Genomic DNA, 22,530 nt, shown 5'->3' with positions numbered 1-22,530 from the left:
TTTAAACCGTAAACATAGTATAATACACAAATTACATTCATCATAAAAGAAGGGAAAAATCTCATTACCACCTTACACAATGGTAAATGCATGATCAATATGGTATTGTGAAGTAAAGGACATCTGATTGAGCATCAATGGCAATCTGGTTTGATAAAGAGTGACATCGACTGCTATGTGCTTCTCAGCAACAACTGTGCATTTATATCCCATATTCCATGACCCTCCAGGTTTTCTATCTCACACCATTTTGTCAAGTTTTTTTGATACTTCTGCAAACATCCACTGCTTGTATACATTTATTTTCCAGTGATGCTGCACCAGTCCTTATCTAAAAGCTAATCATCAGCTTTCACTGATGTTTTCCCACTCCACAATCACACAATTTTCTATCTGGCAAAAGCCAATCCCACAATACAGAACAGAAGTTTATTTTTTGGTGGTGCTTGGTCTTCCTAAATCCCCTCAACATAATTGTAATGTTTCTGTCTAATTCCATCTCAAAACATTTGCTAATTCATTCCCACTGCTTGGCTTTTTTAGGGCATTCACGCCATGTGTCGATATTGATTCCATTCAATCCAGGTTTGGAGGTTGGGCGGCCCCAAAATACTCTCCATGGTCACAGGAACATCTTCCTTCTCATGACAATCCTCCTCCCTCCAGTGACAGAAATTGCTCCCAATTACAACCAGTCTTGGTGCTTTTTCAAGCAAGTTCTTAAAAACGATTTTCCACAATGTTGAGGTAGGAGGGCAAGATGTTCTAACATGATTCTGAGGCCACTAAAGAAAGTAGTAGTATTTCCATTTCATGTTAGGCCCTTAGGCTACAGCAACAACAGGTAGGTCCTGTCAGAGCTTAATTCTCCCGCAAACAGTCCGATTTCTTAAATTCTACTTCATGTACACATCAACATCCTATTTTATTATTCACTCTTAGCATTCCAGATATCATGTCAGACATCCAGGGAATAGAGATAACCAGGATACTACTTATATTCTACAAAGCTGTGTTTCCATCACAACCACTTTCAAAGAATTGGGTAGGGTATAGGAACATTTTATATAACCTTGAAATTTCCTGGATTCAACCTAGGCTTCTTCTCGGAGTAAGTAATATGCATGTTATTAAATTGGACATGAACCACAGCTTGCATGAGTAACGGAGTAATGATTTAGGATTCTGGTTAGGGGTCTGAAAAACAAATACCTGGTCTGTATTAACTGAAACCACCATCAACAAACTCTAACAGTCAAAGAGGTTGCTCTTTAGTTAGGAGAGGTGGAAGCAGAACCATAATCAAAAGTGCCAGGTATCACCTCCCATACCAATAACTTAGAAATCCTGGTGGATTACTTTAACCTGTCTACCTTTTGCAGCAAAACAATTGTCGCATTTAATGTATCAAGATATCTAAAGTCATCCAGATTGTCACACTTACATCTGTGGGGTACTTGCTTTTAGATGTGTCTCAGAAGAGCAGACTTCCTTGGAATCCTGCAAAAGGCCTTTATGATAGCAGTTTTGTTGAAGGGCAAGGTTGGTATTTTGCTCCTATATATCACGGTTGTCTACTTTTCTGAAAATCTTAAAACATTTTATTGATTCACCTGGCAGAGAAGCGAACAACTGACTTATTTTTTCAGAAAGTGGATACCATGTTATGGGGGGGGGCAAATTAGTTGTGGTTCTCTATAACAAGGGACTGAAAATGTTTCATAATCACTGACTGAATGGTGTTCTTTTCTTATCTACCATATGAAACCTCCTATTAGGAGTTTTAAAGTTCTGCAGCTTTGCGAAACCCTCAGTTTTTCATTTACTTTGAATTAGGTATTGATGTAGTTTGAATCTAACACCAAGATGCTGAGGAGAGCTTTACAGTGGAAGATTTTGCAAGGTTGAGCATTATGAAGATGAAGCTTTTCACAAGACACTGCAATATACAAACCAGGATGTCATCGGAATATGAATCTGGTTGTGTGCACAGTACAATCAGTGCTGTACAAACTGAGGCAGATTGCATGATTTTTGAAGAATCACCTGATTTGTTTTTGTCCAGTGCCAAATCTGGAATGAGAACTCAGCCACTAAAATCTAAACTGTTTACCAACATTTGGGGTCAAGTATAGCCTTTTACTGCTTTTGCCTCTTCTGTAGTAATGACAATTCACAATTGTGAGGAATCATAAGGCTGATTGGAATCCCTAGATCATAATATATATTGCTTTAGCACTTCTTCTGCTCAATTCATAGCTTCCCGTGTAAAGCATTTGTTTGAAGCTACCCTTCAGGTAGATAACTGCTTCTACATTATTTTAGCCATGTTTCTAAAATATGTTTTCAATAAAAAGGTGTTAAAAAGAATACATACACAAAGCTAATATGACAGAAGCTTACCTGGGATGAAACACTAATTTCCAGCTTCAAAACCTCATCTAATACACGAAGTAAACTCTGGAACTCTGGGTCCTGATAATCAAATCGATTTCCAAAACTGATGGCACAGATAACATTTGAAACACTGCTGTTGATATGAAAGTGAGGGTCAAACGGCTGACCTACATGAAATACAAAAATATGGTGGTCAAAATATAGGTAACTCTTCACAATGTCAATAATAATGAAAAGTATGTTGTTATTTGTTGTGATTTGTTAATTTAATTGGAACTGAGTGACATCTGATGGAATTGTATCATAAGATGTCCCCTGGTGACTTTGTTGTGATGGGGTACAAAGGGGGTTAACATCTCCTGCCTGGCTGAGAAGACCTCTTCTCCTTGTGGTATGAGATGCAATAAAGTACAAGAAAAAACAGATGTCTCCAAGTGATTCTTCCACAACATTATACATGGACGTTCACAATACATTTCATGCACATATCTTCTCAGGAGTTTCTGGAATATTTGTGCTAAACCGGTGGTCTTATACGGATTTGGGGGGCAGCCCACCATAGGGAGGACTGCCCCGTGTATTTTGGGTAAGTGGAGCAGTTGGTCAACTTCCCAGGTTCTGGGGAGATTTTTGGCCTACATATGTAGGCCAAGGGCTAGACACCCAGGCATTTTGAGGTGACCAGCTACCATTTTATCTAGGTGACATGGTGGCTGGTATCTGTTAGGTTCTGTTTTGGCCCACCCACCATCTCTTTTAATTAGGTGTTTGGGGAGAGTGTTTTTCTTACACTTCCCAGCCCTTATTTGGCAGACTTTGGAAAAGGTGTGCAAGGGGGGGTTAACTATGTATGGCTGTCACTTGGAAGCAGGTGCAGAGGTCATTGTCGAGAAGTTGCCATGGTTTACCGAAGCTTATTGTTGTTGACAAGAAGGAGGGGAGTTTTTAGGTATCAGTTGCTGTTGATCAGCTCTGGAGCAAGTACACAGTTACAGAATGAAGTTGTTGTGGGGGGTACATTTAGAGATGGGCGTAGCTTACCAAAAGTGAACAACTTTGTATAGGGAGGTATGTAGCTCTGTAAGGCAAAGGCCCAGGTTGTTGTTTGTAATGTGCACCTGTTTCATTAAAGTGACCTTTTTCACACAAACCTGGTGTCAGTGGTGGGTGCTGCTCTCCTTCTTACCTCCCCAATTGGGCTTCATAGCTTGGCCATTTTCAATAGTGGATGTGAGCTAGACGAGCTCCTTAACACGAGTCCAACAATATCTTTTAAAGTCCAGACTAGGCACTCTTGCCCCCTGGTCCCAATTGTCCTGAGACGCAGGGAACATAGCCGGAAAGTAGTGAGGTGCAGATGATGAAGAAGAAGCTCAGAAGATAGAGACAAGGACTAGACACAACCAGTCCCAGCATCCCTTTTTGTCGGGACAGGCAGACTGTGAGACTGTGAGGTTGGGGTGGGTTGATGAGCCTGAAGAAATCCTCATGGTCCGCTTTAAGGCCCAGAATTGGAGCTGAGACCAGCGCTTCAACTGCCAAGGGAAGAAGCAGAAAGCGTTGTCGAGATACTAATGGATTAAAAAGGATCCAGTTTCTGCTTTCCTGGCATATTTCGGAGGGGAGTGACAGCGCCTTTTTAATAAGGTGAGCTTGCGGAAAGTAGAGGTCTGCTCTCCATGTAGCCCTTGTTCAAGCCCTGAATAGTGACATTTGGGGGAAGCGGAATTGTGAGGTGTGGCAAAAGCTTAATAACATACAGGTTCGAGACTTTTCTGTGCTCCCAGTCAAGTAGCTTGCAATATTAGAACTAGCCCATCCATCCTGTGAGCATGATTCCCACGTAGATTTGAGTGGAGGAGGAAAGAGGTCCTGCCCCTCTTTTTCCTAAGAGTCAGTTTGGCCCACCACAAATGATTTGCACTGTTGTTGCACTAGTTTAAGTGCAATATGGAAAGACCATAATATTTTGAGAATCATACAATAATGGCCTAGAGGAAACTCAGATCGCTGAATATCTGATATATGCTCCTCTGCCCAGCAAACTTACCAATATTTTACCAGCCATGGACATTTTTCTTCAAGACCCTGGATGCAGTATGGTAGTGGGTAGGAGAAAGACAAGACATCTGGCCACACAAGCAAACACTGTTTGATGATGCCCCGCTCCCCATTATCAGAGTCCAATAGCCAAAAAAGCCTCAAGCTTAATCCAACATAGAAATTGATCTCGATCTGCTGTACACAAATCACCAAATATTCCACCTCACCAGGGATACGAACAGAAGAAGCTGGAGGATGCTGGATCACGGAGGAAGAAACTGTCCCACCTCCTGAATTATCCTCTTTATAACTCCTAATTATCCACCTTTGATACTTGCAATAATCCTCTCACCAAAATGTACCCTTTATCCTGACTAATGCTTCACTGGAAACCATGTCAGAGGTGTGTACTGATGGGCGCCTGGGGGTAGGGAATAAGTGACTATGGGCCATATGGTGATATCCCTCTTGTGGGACAACCCGCCCCTTTTCTTTGAATGTTACTTTTCTTCTGTTTTTATTGTTCTTGAGTTTTCTTTGGGTAATAGTTGAGATATGAAAAAGCCTAGGTAAGATGCTTCGATTGCAGAGTTGGTATCGAACTTTATTCTGTCCTGTGACAAATGCTTCATGTTCATGAGGTGTGGGGTCAGGGAATGGGTTTTATTTTGCCATTTGAAATGTTTCCTTGTTCCTTGATAACTTTTGAAAAATGGAGTCCTGCTGCTCAGAAACATATACATCAATATGCACCTAGGTCTTCCCCTTAATGGCTAGACCCAAATGTAAACCCTGTGAGGATCAGATACAAATTTATAAGCATGGAACATAAATGGTCTACTCGATATACTCAAAAGAACTGAGCTTCTCAACGCAGCCAAAATACTCAGCTTGGACCTACTCTCTCTGTAAAAAACACATCTTATGGCCAACAAGTGTCTGTTCCTTGCACACATGGGTTTTTCAATGGTGTTTCATTCAGACATTTACAACGGCCTCAAAGGGAACAGCCATATTCATTTGCAACAATGTGTCCTTTAATGCCACGCAGGTTTGCTATGATAATCTAGACAGATATATAGCGGTCATGGGCCTTTTAAAATGGAAACCAGCCCTTAATTAACATATACACACCGCAGCCACTAAAATCTGTCTTCTTAGAGATTGTTAACCAATTGTTAGATTATTAACCGAGGGGTCCAGTGGTTTCGGGGGGTGATTGGCAGTGGGTAGTTGGCAGGTCTTGTTACAGATAGGGTAGAGGGACGATCTCTATGAAATGTACTTCTTTAATTTAAAAAATCATGGTTTCACTAGGCCTATCGGATGTATGGTGTACAATTCAGCCACAAGAACACAGTTTTCCATTTTATGTGGGAGCCCATAAAACATTTTGCTATCTAGACTACATTTTTCTTACCTGATTCAGAGATACAAAGGGTTGCAGAAGTGCTGATTTTGACATTCACTAATCGGATCACTCTACTGTGGAGCTAACTATTGACAGATAACGCACATAGAACTTGGCTCCCGATGCCCTGTTACATTTATCAATGGTGTGACAAGGCCAGTAAAACTCTCCATCGCTTGTGTCAAAATTTACAACTCTGTGAATAAATTACATATCTTACCAAAGATGGTGGCTCAATAATCAAGGGAAACAAAGAGAAGTGTCAATGATTCACATATATCGCTAAATTATATTTACAAAATAAAAGGCTGCCCGTGACATGTAAAAAAAATTCTGCTCATCTGCTACATAGATTGACAGAAGCAGAGAAAGGACTCTTGGAAGGTGATCTTAGAATTGCAGAGCTGTTGGAGGCTCAGAGCCAGTAGCAGTATGGCAAAAAGCCAAGCCCTAATGGACTACCAGCAGAGTTTTGTAAGATCTACACCCCCAAAGTCTTAGATTCACTTGGGGACTTGATAAAGGAATCATTACAGATAGGCCAATTACCACTGGTCTTGTGTTTGGATGAGATAGTGATTATTCACAAACGGGATTACACCCAAACCTCTGCTCGTCCTACCACCCAATCTCCCTCTTAAATGTCATAGACAAAATAGCTGAGAAGGCCCTTGCAAACCGACTTTCAAAAGAACTATTTTCCTTAATCTGGCTGGACCAGTACGGGTTTATGCCAGAAACTGTGTTAAAGTCCTTCCAAGAACATTATAATTTTCACAGTACCCAATTCTTCTGCTTCTTGCGATTACGACATGCGATTAACTCCTACATCTCGGGAGCAGAAGATCTCCCTGTGTTTAGGCTCCTACAAATGAAACTACTGTCAGAAGAGTTAGGGTCCATAGGATTACCCAAGTTTTTTGGTCTCTAGTAACCAACCCTGCCAACTCTTTTCACTCACTGTGTCAGGATTGTGAACAGGATTTGGGCCCTCTTTCTGATAAGAACTGGAGGGAAGCTAGGGTGTTCTCTCAGGAATCAGGCATTTTGTTGAAGTACCAACTGATCCAACTTAACTGAATAGAATATACCTTACACGACACAATCTATGAAAGATTGGTGCAGCGGACTCCCTGATGTACCTCTCATGTTGGGGCCTATTGCACAGATATGGGATGCAGAGTAATCAGCCCCTATCTGGATGAAGTTCTGTCCTTGCTGGGCTGGAACTTACAAGCAGAACCCAAACTTACCATTTTAAATATAAACACAGATCTAGACACTAACAGATAAAAGATGGGTTTATTGTGGTTGGGCATCCTGGTGGCGAAAAGAGACACTGTTCACCAGAAAGAAGGCAGAGTCTACTTCAGTGGAGAAATGGAGGAGGGGACATGACCAATGCATGAGCATGGTAAGACCTATATATACTGCCAGAGTGTGTTCACAAAAATATTTCAAACTTTGGAAAACATGGTCCGTGCATTGAGGCACTGTAATGCATCCAATAGGGCCTGTGAATGCCACAGTGGATGAGGAAATGTTTGCATATAGAACTCTGAAATAGAGAGTGATATGTAGACTGAATTAATAGGTGCTTTGACTCTCTGGTTTGATTGTGGATTATTACCATAATGATTGTCATGTTGTACGGTGTTGTACGGTGGCAGGTGGACAAGGCTTATTACCTTTTTTTCTTTTGTCTTACCTTGTATATTTTCTGTTTGTATAATTGATGCAACTCCATAAAAATGTATTATGAAAAACTCTAGACTTATTGGCCGGCATTTTATGAACCGAGGGACGTTGCAAAGCCTTATGTGTGAGACTGGAAGGTTACTGTAAGTCATGTTATCCCAGATCATGTTTAGATCCTGATACTATAGATTATGTACAACTTCTAAGCTGGTGGACATGTCTTTGCCAGATAGAAAAAACAAAAAATACAAAATAGAGTTTACGTTCTTGGAACCCAAGCTAGAAAATCTTTCTTAAGTGGGATTATGCCAGCATACAGTACTGAAATCGGGCTTGAAAGATCATAGGAGGCATCTGTTTTGTGCATAGCATTGTTGCATCATTCAAAATGCATACTTTTGAAATGAAAAATAGAAAAGGATTCTGTTTTCCTAAATAAATACCTGCACAGAACATAGAGGATTTTACTGCGGGCAAAATCGACCAACAACACACTGTCAGCAGCAGTTTCCTGGGCCCAAACTGCAGACTTCGCCCGTGCGGACCTTTCCCGCCATAGACGTAGAAAACCCTGAGCTGATGCCCCAGAGAGATCCTGTTCTGCAGCTGGCCACTGTCGATGAACCCCTCTTCGGATCCAGCCTCCAGCCTGGCCCACTGTCAACGCTGTTGACAAGGGCTTTTCTCCCAAAACGTTTTAAACTTTCACCAAGGACAAACCTGGTCCCTGTATCCGACCCACGCTCCATCATGATCAGCCTTAACTTTTAACTTGACCCTGTCTAGCACAACCGGAAAACCGTACTTGGCACTTTCGGCTTTTTTGGTGCTATTTTTAATTCAAAGTTTAAAAAATCATACTTCCAGTTCTAGTTATTGCAATTTGTTGTTTGGGTTTCATTTTATTTATTCAAATATTCTCTATGTTTCTAAACTGGTTTGGCATTGTTCTTGTGCTATGTTTCTACTTTATTACTGCTAGTGCTGCAATTTGTTTTTACACATTGCCTCTAAGTTAAGTCTAACTGGTATGTGCCAAGCTATCAGAAGGTTAAGCGCAGGTTCATTCATTGACATTTGGGGTTCACCCTGGCAAAGCCTGTGGGTATTTCTTGAAATGGGCTCTAAACCCCTTCAACAAATAACCCTGTGTACTGCTCAAAACGGTCAATGAGGCAACAGAAGGACTATTTGTTGCTTAACTGAATCAATTTGACATCAGGAATGACATATTGCTGTTGTTTTATGTCATTTTCTGTCTACGTGGTATTTCTGTGTATGTGTGAGGAAATTTGTGTGCAGAAAAACCTGGTATTTCCATTTCCTCAGGATTCATTCAACACGTGTAGTTGAGTGAACCTGCGGATCCCGCAGTAGAGTTTACCTGCTGGTATCAGTAATTCTGGGTGCAATTTTACCACACCCAATTACCTTCTCGCGAGTAACTGGAACGTTAATCCTCTGGCCAAGCTTCGTTTTCTGTAATATCTATGGAGAGGGGAACAACCTTTACAACGCAACTTTTACAACGCACTACCTTTACAACGCATTTTTTACAACGCATAATCCATTACAACGCATGACATTACAACGCATACCATTACAACGCATTTTTAAAAACTACCTTTACAACGCATTCCATTACAACGCATACTACCATTACAACGCATACCATTACAACGCATAATATTACACTACACTATCCAACACTTACCCTACTGATGCACCCCCTGGAGTTAGAATAGTAATTTTTACCCCTATACTATCCAACACTTACCCTACTGATGCACCCCCTGGAGTTAGAATAGTAATTTTTACCCCTATACTATCCAACACTTACCCTACTGATGCACCCCCTGGAGTTAGAATAGTAATTTTTACCCCTATACTATCCAACACTTACCCTACTGATGCACCCCCTGGAGTTAGAATAGTAATTTTTACCCCTATACTATCCAACACTTACCCTACTGATGCACCCCCTGGAGTTAGAATAGTAATTTTTACCCCTATACTATCCAACACTTACCCTACTGATGCACCCCCTGGAGTTAGAATAGTAATTTTTACCCCTATACTATCCAACACTTACCCTACTGTTGCACCCCCTGGAGTTAGAATAGTAATTTTTACCCCTATACTATCCAACACTTACCCTACTGATGCACCCCCTGGAGTTAGAATAGTAATTTTTACCCCTATACTATCCAACACTTAACCTACTGTTGCACCCCCTGGAGTTAGATTAGTAATTTTTACCCCTATACTATCTAATACTTACCTTAAATGTAATTTAATATTATGCGTTGTAATGGTATGCGTTGTAAAGGTAGTATGCGTTGTAATGGTAATGCGTTGTAAAGGTATTTTTTTTAAATGCGTTGTAGTGTCCTGCGTTGTAATGTCATGCGTTGTAATGGATTATGCGTTGTAAAAAATGCGTTGTAAATGCATGCATTGTAAAAGTGTGCGTTGTAAGTTGTAACGTCATACATCCCTATGGAGAGGATTGCTGGTAGATGCGCATGGCAAATAGAAATAAAGCGGAATGAAAAGTAGGAAAACTAAGTAATGCAACTCAAGATTATACAGTTTAGTAACCCAAGTGTTCCGTTCATGTGTATACTCACCTTTCTGTTCTTCTATTACTTCACTTAGGTATCTGATCTCCTCGTTGATTCTTTGTTCCAGGCTCTTTTTACCCATTCCAAAGTTCCTCAGGGCTGATAAAGCAAATCTCCTCTGTTGTTTCCAGGAATGCCCATTAGAGTTAATCAACCCTGGGGTAGAAACATTGAATTACAGCTTGTATATATATAAATATATATATATATATGTAGATAAATATATTTTGTACATGCGAAAATTTAAAAAACAATAAACTACACACATGTAAACTAGTCAAATATATTTTATATCTATAGGTATGTCTTATTTGCTTTATGATGTTCTGTGCAAAATATGTTCGATACTCAAGTGATAGAATATGGAAAAATATGTGCATGCTCAAAGAAAGCAAGGGACCAGTACAACAAGAAAACTTGGTTTTACACACTTCACTATAAGCCTCCACTAAGCATTCTATAGACTATAATTAGCTGGTTTAACTGCTGGTAATGTCAAGGGTGTTTCAACCATTTATTGTCTACTGGTTATCATCAGGACAGACATTTTGAGGCAAAACAAGCATCTGATAAATGGAAATGGGAGTCTCTATCACAATCATAAGTGAGGGCAATTGTATCTGCTACAGGCTCACAAAGCTGGGGATTGTTAATGAAAAGCAAAATGGTAATGTTCCCCATACATGGCAGTTAATGACATAAGAAAAGAACACCAGACTGTCCGCTCTAAAAAGGGCAGATAGTTGTGCCCGACTCCTAATTGAGAGGGTTGACCAAGGGTTTGTTGGAAAAGGCACTTTTTCATCTTTGTGACGGACTGCCCTGTCCGCCAAACTCTAAATCAGGTCCTCTGTTCTGTTATCAGTAAATGTTCTCTTGGGCAGGACCAGCAACTTTTAACCAATATCCTGGAGTAACCACTTGCCACAAGTTTCTTACTTGGGATGTACGTACATCTCACTATAAGAGTCACTCCTCCACTTTCAGTTTCTCCATATGCAGAGTAACTGACTATATGGTAGGTCATCTCTTGGCTTTTGGACAAAATTTTTCCTAAAGTGCCTGTTGTACGTAGCCAATAACTAGTTCTGTAAAGCCTGGGAATCATCAATATCCAGAAATATGACAGAGTCAAAATGGCTCCTGAATGCTCATAAACAAAAAATGAAACATAGACCAAGAGCTATGATAAGGATCAACAGTGCCCTACAAATGATTAGGAATGCATGAGCTGTTATTCTACATAATAAGCAGAGAAATACTACCTCCACAAAAAATCTGTCAATTGCGCTTAGTTTCTCAGTTGCCAGGCTGTAACCAATGAGGATTACTATTACGAAGGACCAACATGGGCTACTTAAAATCGGTGACAGACTGCCGTAGTGCACAGCAGGATGTTTCACTTTGTGTAATCATATGTGGATATAATTTGGTGTTATATCAATCTAAACTAAGACTAGAAGGAGGAGTCCCAAGGATCATGCCACTTATTTAATTGATGTAAGTGATTTAAAATGTTCAGGTTGCACTTGAAGGCAGAGTGACAGTCACAGTCTGGTCAGGGTTATAGTTAGGTGAAAGTTAAAGCACAATATATATATTTTTTTTTTCGGACTGAGTTAAAATTACACCTGTTACTGTGCTTTGCCCCGCCAGGGTCTGAGAGCCTTTAAAAGTGAGGCAAAAGTAAGAATTAAAACTTCGAGCCCAAGCGACCTGCCCGTCTTTTTCACAATTGCAGATGTTGATGCTTGGAAACCACGTGAACTCTGGCGTCTCAAGAACTGAGTGAATACAGGACCACTGTTTTGAGGTAACCACAGATCCTGCTACAGGACTCAAACAGAAGTTCACATGCCCGGCATGACATCAAGGACTGTAACTATGGGTGGAGAAGAGATTTGAGCGGTTGGTGTTAATCCAACCATAATTTGTTTCAGTTGCCATCAGGTTGGAGGACTGGATGCAGACAAAATGCCAGGTTGAGGTAAACCTCTGCTCTCCAGTGATTTCCTTTTGCCATATAAAAGCAAAAAAAACTGATAACAGGGGAACCCAAAGCAGAGAACGTAAAAAAGATTAAAGATCAATTCTGCGTCTGCATGCTTGCTGATTGAGTATGCGAACCAAACTCTAAAGTGGGGACAGTTTGAAATAATATTTTACAATCACGGACACTTGCAAATAATGGCACTGGAATGCGACATAAAGAGTCAAGGGGCAGATAACCATTTTTCTGCTCCATTGATGAACACATTAGTGACAACATCCCAAATGGACAATCAAAACTATGGCATGTCCATAAATCAACAATTGAACAAATTAGAAAAACTATTGACACAAGAACTCAATAAATGGTAGGAGCCGACCTCTTTACAAAATTATGTAGGTCCGGGATGTGTTTCCCAGTGTTCAAACATATTCATAATACCCTCCTCTGAAAATCATGACCTAAAGATGTTGCTAAATGTCCATGAATGCAGCAATCTGCTTTTAGTAAATTTTAGAAATTCTTATTAAGTACACGTAGAGTGTCAGAAATTGCATCCTTAAAGAAACTGAAAAAACTAAGAACTGGTTACATCAACAAGAAGTCCAGAAAGACATAGAGCATTTCAAACAGGAAATGGCTAATAACCTAGAGACATTGGAAGAGAAAATTAAGTTAAAAACCAGAAGACGTTTTTTGAGATATGAAACAGAAAACATTCTGACTTTCCAAGTGTGTTGATTGACTTTAGAAGCAGGACAAACAGATGACAAAAGCAAATACTACATTACATCATCAAAAGAATCAGACACTGTAAATGACATTAAAACCTCTGAAACAATGGACTCCAGTGCATCAGAAGGGGAACAGCAAAAAGAAACTTTATTGGGTAAATTACGCCTTCTGAACCAAGAGCAGGATAAAAATATCAAGCAGAAAGAGGACAATCACAAGGAGGAAACAAAAAAGGAAGTGTAAGAAATACAAACCAGAAACACATGAAGCAAAGAACAAGATCAAAAAGTAACCCAAGTGGGAATAGAATTATGGGTCAATACCTCCAAAAAAGAGAAAGAAAATGGCAAATAACTCAGTAGTTAATCTATATAATAGAGACTTGAGCAAACATCAACTCAATGTAGTAAGCTTTGGATTCTTATCTTGCCCTACTTACAATTGATACAGATTTGCTAGTAATACTTGATGAATTTGGAAGTGGTATGAGCAGTGGTGGCTGATAGGGAATGGTGGCGAGGGTGGGTTATGGAGGGGGTTTAGGAGCCCACTCCAGGCTGACATTATTCAAAATGAGGAAGGAGCCCACCCGCGGGGCCACAATTACCATAAATGGGAAGGGGCCTTCCTGCCCCCCTCCCTGAGCCATTATTAGTCCTTAGGACTCCATTTTCTGGGGCCAGCTCACTTGCTATGTCCCACCGAGCCCTCATACGGGACATAGCGGTTTACCTAGACTGGAGAATTTTTCAGTCTCCCGTCAAATGGAAACATGCAGAAAGTGTGCTTCCAGCCCTCAGGAGCTTTAAAAATGCTCCCGCCAACTGGGAGAAGGCTTTTGATCTGTTTTCCTGTCCCAATGATGCAGGCAGGGAAACAGATCAATATATTGCCCCCGCCAAGTGGGGGAAGCATTGGTGGATGCTTCCTCTGGGTGATAGCAATGGTGGCTACCCCTACATGCAGGGAGCTCACTGGAGCTGCGGGGGCTTCGGGCTAGTAGAGGGTGGGTGCCCCAGCTGAGCACCAGGGCACCCACTTTTAACAGTGCGTGGCCCGGGGGATGGGGTGCCCAAGGCTGCAAATGGCACGGGGAGCAGCATGGGCCCCTCCCCTTTAATTTTAGTAATGGCCTTAGGATCACCACGGCCTAACAAGACTCGTGAAGGGGCCACGTGGCCCCCTACCCTTCAATTTTTAAAAAGGGCCCTGGGGATGGACACTCCAGGCTCTAACAAGACTCGGGGAGGGGAGGTACAGGGCCCGCTCACTTTCAATAAAATCAGGCCCTGGGGATGGCCTCCCCAGGGCCTAAGAAATCTCAGGGAGGGGGCCCATGTGGGCCCCTCCCATTTAATTAGAATACACAACCGTGTTGGATGGGGTCCAGAGCCTAACAAGAAGATGTCAATTATGTGGGGTAATTAGCAGTGCATGGGTAGGGCACAAGTTATAATTACCTTAGAGAATGAGTTATAGTTACTTGAGATAACTCTAACTATAACTGCTGAATTTCAATGGTTTTTTATGATGGAAATCTAAGCCTAACTAGAATGTCCCTGTAATCTTTGCTTTTTTCAGTGCATTTCTAAGGTTTTTTCAATTTTATTTCCTAACTATAACAACACTGTATGTAACCTATGGTTTTTTCAGTGAATTTCTATTGTTTTTTAATGCGATTTCCTAACTATGATGTACCTGGAACCTGGGTGTGTGAGTGGTTGTGTGGATGTGTAAGTGAGTGCATGAGTGTGTGGTGGGTATGTAAGTGCATGTGTGACTGGCTGTGTGGGTCTTTGAGTGGGTGTGAGATTGGCTGTGTAGGTATGTGAGTGACTGTGTGAGTGCTTTTGTGGGTGTGTGAGTGGGTGTGTGAGTGGTTATATGGATTCCTCAAATGATGCTAAAATTATTGGCAAAAGAAAAAAACTATAAGTACCTACTGGAGATCACCAGTAGCTAATGACTGAAAAAAACAAAGGTTATAGGGATGTTATAGTTAGATTGACATTTTACCCACACAACATTATAGAAATTCTGCAGTTATTGTTATACTTCAGTTTGAAAACCTGCAAAAGCATAATTAAGTTACACTGGTGTGGAACAAATCATGAACAAGCAAACGAGATTACTGAGGTTACTTCATGCTGGCTCAATAATTAACATTTTCAATTGATCCCTGGCTAAATGAAGATGTTTATGCAAGTTATAAGATTCAGTGGAGTCAATGACATTTTACTAAAACCCAATTCATTTGCATTACTCCCCAACTGTTTCTAATGACCCTTATCCTCTTTGTTCTAGCTCAGCACCACCACTAGGTTGCGGAACATTTCCATCTTTTTGTGCATCAGGCAGCCTTCCCCCAGAGGCAAATCAAATCTATCAAAATACGCATTACTATGTCAGGAATATTATTGCGGGGTCACAGGCAGGTCAAATGTAATCCTGTGGGGTGGACTCATGCTTTCTAGCTCTACAAGGTTGCAATCCTGCTGATCTTGTCCAGAAAATGTTAAAGCCCAGTCCACTTGACTTGGAGGGTTAACATTCTTCACAATTAAGACCTTCTATCCAGGTGAGTAGTTTTTTATGGTGGCCTTGTGGTCATATCACAAGATACTTAAAAGAATTGTTTCTATATGGTTCATCTTGGCCTGAAGACACAAGCTCTAGTATGTCACATCAGGACTTTTTGGGACTGTTCCCTCAATCGTTCTCCCCCCAAGTCTCATAGGCCTTCTGACAGGGCAATCAAACAAAGGTCCAAATGGGGCTAAAGCCCATCTCCTTCTGTGGTCCCATTCTTCTAGATTTCTGTCATCAGCAACTCCTTTAGGCTGTAGGACCTTTTCAGCTACTCAGGAAACAGACATCTTGAATCAGGTATGTGCAGCAGGCAGCCTTCCCAACAAACAAATATTAAAATAGCAGCAAATCTGGAATCCGTGTCCCCCAGAATGGAATCAAGTCCTGATAGGTAATATTAAACACAAAGGAAGGAAAAAGATCTTCCAATATTCCTATGACTGGCAGTAGATAATCATCTTGCAGCAGGCATGGAGTCTTTCTTGTCCTTTTGCATCCAAGCTGGTTCTGAAGTGCCCCTAGGTCATGCAAGGGTTTTATAAAGAGGGAACTAAGGCGATCTTACCCCGGTACTTAAAACATTTCCAAACTAAACACAGTAATTCTTACTATATTATAAACGTCTTACTATATTATAACATAGTTCCAGGTCCAAGTGGTGCTATGATTCTTCCTTCATTGCACACTGTGTCACTGAAACTAAGCTGTACCCCATAATTAGGGTGAAACTGGTCCTGGGTTGTTTATGTTCCGGTTCAGGGAGAACCTGGCTTGCCAGTACCTGTGGACTGTTCCGACTGGGGCATGCTCAAGAGTGATTTGCATAAAGCTGGGTCGAAACTGAGGTGACAAGGTGTGCAAAATAACGATGGATTGGTATGTGGCCCCAAGTTATTACCGGTTGTTGAGATTAATTCAAGCATTCCATCCATCACTTTTTAGTATACTTTAGTGCCTCATCCGAAGTGCAACGGTATGCCCAGACATGGGTGCTTTGCACACTCGTCACTGGAACCAAGCTGTACCCGGTTGGGGAGGTCATAATTAGGGCAAAACCAGTTCTGGGTTGCATGTGTTCCAGTCCAGGGAGGATCTGGCTTGGCAGTTCGAGCTGGACTGTTCCGACTGGAGTGGGGTCTAGACTGCTGGTTTGCATATAGTCAGGTCTAAACTGAGGTGATATGATGTGCAAAATAACAATGTACTTGGATGTGGCCCTAATTAAGTACCAGTGGCTGAAATTATTTCAGGCATTCCATCCATCATTTTTGTGCATACTCTAATTCTTCCATAGTCCTTCGCAAGTGAAAACCTACGCTGGTTAAGAGCATCTTTGTGCCCAATGAACTTTTACACCCTTTCAACTTCATTCACCCCCAGCTATTTCAGGCCTGTCCACCTGAAAGAAATCCAGCACCGTCCTATAGCTCTATCCAAGGATGTTCTACAGGGCAGTGGGGATAGCAAGCTTGTCAGATATCTTTGACTCAAAGGGTTTAGATGTGAACAAGAATACTAACAAAGTTACTGAGATCCAGTCAACTACACCCACTGTTTTTGATGTATTGGGCATGTGCTCTTTGAACAACAAACTGGAATACACTGCTACTGCTGTCTTACATGGGTGTTGTTTTGTTATTTTGACAGATTGACAGGGTTACATGACAAACTAGTGCCCTGATATGGAATCATTAAAGGTTTACAGTAGTAGAAACAGCAGCGTGGAGACAAAGGTATACTATTTTACAAAGCACAAGGGGTTTAGACATGTTTAGCAGACTTCAAGTCACAACATAAGAACCCACAGCAAAAATAATAACTTTAACATAATAAACAAAAAAACTGGGCTTAACATGTTAGTTACTCGCAGCGGCCTAACAGTTTATTGCCTTCCTATGACAAAAATAGTTCAAAGGAAGCTTCTTTCAAGAAGTTATATCTCATGGGAAAATGACACAGATCACTTCTGATGACTAATCATCACCATTATTTTGGATACCAACAGCACAAAAATAGATCTTTGAAAGAAGTCTTTTGATTGAGGAATGAGAGGTCGGTTATGGGAGACCAAAACTACTGTGTCTGTGATTTACATTGGTATGCTGAAACTAGGATGTATCATGTGTGCAATATAATCCTAGAAGGTTTCTAATAATTGGCAGGTTGTGAAGATATGAACATTTAATTGTAAATTCTTCTTTTGCTTCTGTTTGTTTGTGTCAGGTTCCGTGTGGAAAGACCCGATGAAAGCCCTTGCCATCCCGAACTACTGTACAAGCAAGGAATGGGAAACTTCTCACTCAATGTAGTGATCTGGAGATGAATGGGGACGATGGAAAGAGAGAGAAATAATGGACTAGTGTTCACTCTAGAGGTGGACTCTAAATTGGTTGGAAGCAATACAAAAGGCCTTGCAGGCAGGTGCTTGCGTATTTGCTGGACCTGTTCTAGTGAAGCTGGAAACCACAGGTAAGTATAGAGTACCATTTGGTGAAATACCACATTAGTACAAGCAAGACTCAGGTTTACAAGCTTTGATGGCAGATGCTGCTGTGATGAAGCCTTTACAGACCAGGTAGCCCCTGGGTGCCACCTCAAACTAGATCAGACTGGAGGTGAAGAAGCAAACAGGGAATAGAGGATACCTGTAAGTACCACAGTTGACCACACAGACAGCAGTTGGGAAAAGGAAGGAAACGTAGGAGGGTGAGAGAACCAAAAAGTGAAAAGAAAGCAGGTAGGAGATGCAATCATTGTTGTGAACTAGTACGACACAAAAACTAATGACATTTTGCCAGGCACATTGGTTTATACCCAATTGGCATATTTAATGTACTTAAAAGTCACTGGTAAAGTGCACTACATGTGCCCAGTGCCTGTAAATTAAATGCTACTAGTTGGCCTGCAGCACTGATTGTGTCACCAACTTAAGTAGCCCTCTAAGCATGTCTCAGGCCTGCCATTACAGCACCAGCAAGTGCAGTTTACACCAGTTATGTCGACCTGGCAAAAAAAACTTTTTGCAAGGCCCAACTCTTGCCTTTTTAGATCTGGAAGTCCGACCTACGGAGCTTTTAGCAGGACGAACCTGGATGGAATGCGCTGTCTTTCGACATGGAGTAACCCCTCTGGGAACTTTTAGCACACTTATCTATTTCCATTAGTTATTTTTTTATTTTTTTATTTTTTTATTTTTATTGAGTTTTAACGATTCAGCGAGGACACATAAAATTATTAACAAATCATAATATAAGAGAGAGAAGATAAAGAGAACCAAAATATACAGATCTGTGACTTCACGACATTATAGCAATAATGAAAATTACTAAATTACATCACTGTACCCAGGTTCTTATCGGCTGCCATATTAAGGCACCTAATTTTTTCCTTGCAATACTTTTCAGTTTATACAGTGCAGATCCCATAATATATATTGAAATAACCTTAGCCCTCCAGTTAACAAATGACGGGGGCTCAGGATCAAGCCACTGAGACGTTATACATAACCTCAAAACCGACATACAAATAAACTTAAAGCCTCTATGAGGTACCGGTTGCCTCCCCAAATCTGTACCAAATTCTATTCCAAACAGAACCAAAGATGCTGTTACAGACATAGGTATACCCAAGGATACTAACATAAAATGTTCAATATCCAACAAAAGTGGCTGGAGTGCAGAACATGAAAAAAACATATGCATCGAATCTGCCGCATAGAGTCCACATCTTGAGCAATTAGCCCCCCTCCCCGCCTTCCATTTTGCAATCTTTGCTGGCGTGTAGTACAAATAAAACATAGCCATATATGATTGGCTTATTAAGCTACCGGAAAGCAAAATAGAACTGGCGGTTCGCATTATCAGCTGTAAATCGAGGTTGGTTAACGACAGTTTCTCCTCCCATATTGCTTCCTGTCTAGACAGATCTTTAGGTTGTATTAAAATAAATTCCATATATATTTGCCCTATTTTACACTTTCCTTTTATCAGATCCAGAATTCGAATCTGTTGGACCTGACATCTCCCCCCCCCACAATTACGGCCTGCAGAAAACTTCTCAGTTGCAAGTATTTAAAAAAAATCAGCCTTTCCAACCCCAAATCTATCTTGCAATGTTGAGAAGGAAACAATCTCACCCTGCTCCAACAAGTCCCCAATTAATCTGATACCATACTGTGACCACCTCCGCATGATTGAATCCTGAAATACAACAGGTAATAAGGCAGTCGAGTCCAAGGGTGTATACCAAGTAATACTAGGAATAAGTAGTTGTTTCCTAAGCCTCTTCCAGACTAAGTATGCTGTCTGGATAATTTTAAACCTAGTCCTTTTGTAGTAACTTGGCTCCACAATTTTTAAAAGTAACCCTCGTGCCGATTCCCCCAAACACCACTCGTATATAGAAGGAGAAAAAGCGGGATCCAAAACCACCATCTTACCACAAACCAAGACACCCATAAATTGGAGTAACGTGGCGCAGTAATATAAATACAAATTTGGGAGAGCCAGACCTCCTCGTTCTACCGGCAAATAGAGCCATTTAATTGCCCTTCTCGAGCGGCGATAGCCCCACAAAAAGCGTGAACACATTTGTTCTATTTTCTTAAATATACAGTTAGAAAACAAAATTGGGATGGCCCGAAACAAATATAGGAACTTCGGGAAAATCGACATTTTCAAAACTTTACCCCTTCCATATAAGGAAAGATGCAACCTATTTAGTCGTTCCAGGGTTTTATTTGATGAGGCGATCATCGGCTCCGCATTAATCCTTGGAATATTTTTAATTTGGGGTGAGATAATTATTCCTAAATACATTGCCTCTGTGACTACCTCCACCTCCAGTGGTAATCCAACCTCTGTATGCAACACTTGTGTCTTCTCTAAATTTAATTTGTAACCGGACACTGCGCCGAAATTCTTAGTGATAGCCTCAATTCTCTTCAGAGCCTTGTTCATATCTATAGACAGAACCGCGAGATCATCGGCATATGCGAACACTTTAACTGAGTATGACTGCGCAGTTACCGGACAAATTTCCATATCAGTCTCTAACCTAGTAATAAGAGGATCTATAAAAAGGGCAAACAGAAGTGGGGAGCAGGGGCACCCCTGTCGGGTGCCCCTGTTAACCATAAACCTCTGTGACTCTTCTCCCCCCAACCGAACTATTGCGCTCGGAGTGGAATACATTGCCTGTATTGCCCGTATAAAGCCATTAGGAAATGACTTCCACCTCATCACTGCCCATAAGAACTCCCAGGAGACCCTGTCAAATGCCTTTTCGGCATCCAACAGGGCCACCCCTACAGGACCCCCCCATCGCCTGGGCCCAGTCAAATATGGAAATAAGTCGCCTGACGTGATCCGTAGTCCCTCTCCCAGCAATAAACCTGTGTTGTTGTAATGAGACTAGAGGGGTAATAACTCCCCCTAATCTTCTTGCCAGGCATTTCGAGTAGATTTTATTATCAGCATTTATTAGAGAGATTGGTCGGTATGAGGAAAGCTCATGGGGATCCTTTCCTTTTTTTCTAAAAATTACTATAACTGTTTGCGACCAGGAGGCCGGGGGGACCCCGTCAAACGCCCCTTGAAATACTATGGTCATTATCCCCTCTAAAGTCTTCCTGAACTTAATATAAAACTCTAAAGGGATTGAGTCCGAGCCCATCGCCTTCCCTGAGGCTAGCGACAGCATGGCAGTTTTGATCTCTACCCAAGAGACCCCTTCTGATAATGCGTCTTTATCCAGCTCCTCTAACCCCGAGCAGGCCATTTCCCCTAGGTACCTCTCTACTCTTGCGGCTGGCTCTGCCGTATATAATTTTTCATAATACTTTTTAAAAGAATCTTGGATCAGAGAGGGGGTCTCTAGGAGTTTCCCGTCCATATCTTTGATCTTAGCTATCCTAGAGTAGGCCTCTTTTTGACGTAGCCTTTTGGCAAGGACACTCCCAACCCTCTCTCCATACTCATATAGCTCACTCCTATGTACTTGATACTTTGCAGCTGCTACGTCTGCATAACCTTGATATATGTTCGCTCGACAGGCAGCAACTTCCGCCTGGACCTCCCTGACCCTCCCTACACAATTTATCTCCTGTACTAGTTTTTGCTCGAGCCGAGAGAGGGCCGCTAAATCGTTTGTAGACTTTAGACGCTCGGTTTTGCGTTTCCTTGCAACAAATCTTACTGTCTCACCTCTTATCCCAGCCTTGAGTGCATCCCAAACAACATCTATCCTGGCTGACCCTATGTTCGCCTGGATAAATTCTGGAATTCATTTCTTCATCCAGCTGCAATAATCTTCATTAAGCAATAGCTTTCTATCGAAAGTCCATTTTGTAGTCTTAACCGTTAACCCAGTACACTCAAACACCAATACTACTGGGTTATGATCCGATATAATTTTGGGGAGTACCTTAATAGAAGCCCTTGATAAAATAACATCGGAGACCAAAAAAAGTCTAACCGTGCCATCTTCCCATGTGGAGCAGAAAAGTATGTATAACCATCTTGACCTGGATTAAGTTCCACCCACACATCATACAAGCCTTGGTCTTGAACTAACGCCTGCAGGCTCCTAAAACCTCTCGGCTTCCTGCCCATATAAGATTCAGCTGTTCTTACATTTAACTGCGAGTAAAGATGGATATTTAAATCACCACAAACTATCATAGGCTGAGAATATAATGATAATTCGGTATTAATTACTTGAAAAATACCTGGATCATCCGAATTTGGCCCATATATTGAGCATAATGCAATAACTTGCTGAGAAACCACTACCTCCATCATGACCCACCGTCCAAACTTATCGGCTTTATACTTCTTAACCTCCAATAATCCCTTTTTAGCAAGTATCGCGACTCCTTTGACATTGACTGACTGGGAAGTACATGCCAATAGTTCAAGCCCTAAAGAACTAAACCAAGCCCTATTGGACCATGCTATGTGCGTCTCCTGTAAGAAAAGCAGATCCCATGAGCTTGAATATATAATTCTAGCTAACACCCGTCTTTTCCTAAAATCATTCAGACC

At 41.3% G+C, this 22,530-nt stretch overlaps 1 protein-coding gene across 1 annotated transcript in view; it reads right to left on the bottom strand.

Annotated features, from left to right (window-relative positions):
• The window catches only part of LOC146834880 (cytochrome P450 2J2-like), a 377,580-nt gene that overhangs the window by 185,150 nt on the left and 169,900 nt on the right, over positions 1–22,530 (bottom strand). Inside the window, exons 3-4 of the mRNA XM_085602482.1 lie at positions 10,180–10,329; positions 2,404–2,564 (exon numbers count right to left, since the gene is read on the bottom strand). Coding sequence (XP_085458608.1) covers positions 2,404–2,564; positions 10,180–10,329 — 311 coding nt within the window. The remainder of the gene's footprint in view (positions 1–2,403; positions 2,565–10,179; positions 10,330–22,530) is intronic.

This window comes from Triturus cristatus, chromosome 4_2, assembly GCF_964204655.1.
Source record: "Triturus cristatus chromosome 4_2, aTriCri1.1, whole genome shotgun sequence".
Taxonomy (NCBI): Eukaryota; Metazoa; Chordata; class Amphibia; order Caudata; family Salamandridae; genus Triturus; species Triturus cristatus.
The sequence above is the reverse complement of the archived record's forward strand: the minus strand, read 5'-3'. Positions and strand labels throughout refer to the sequence as shown.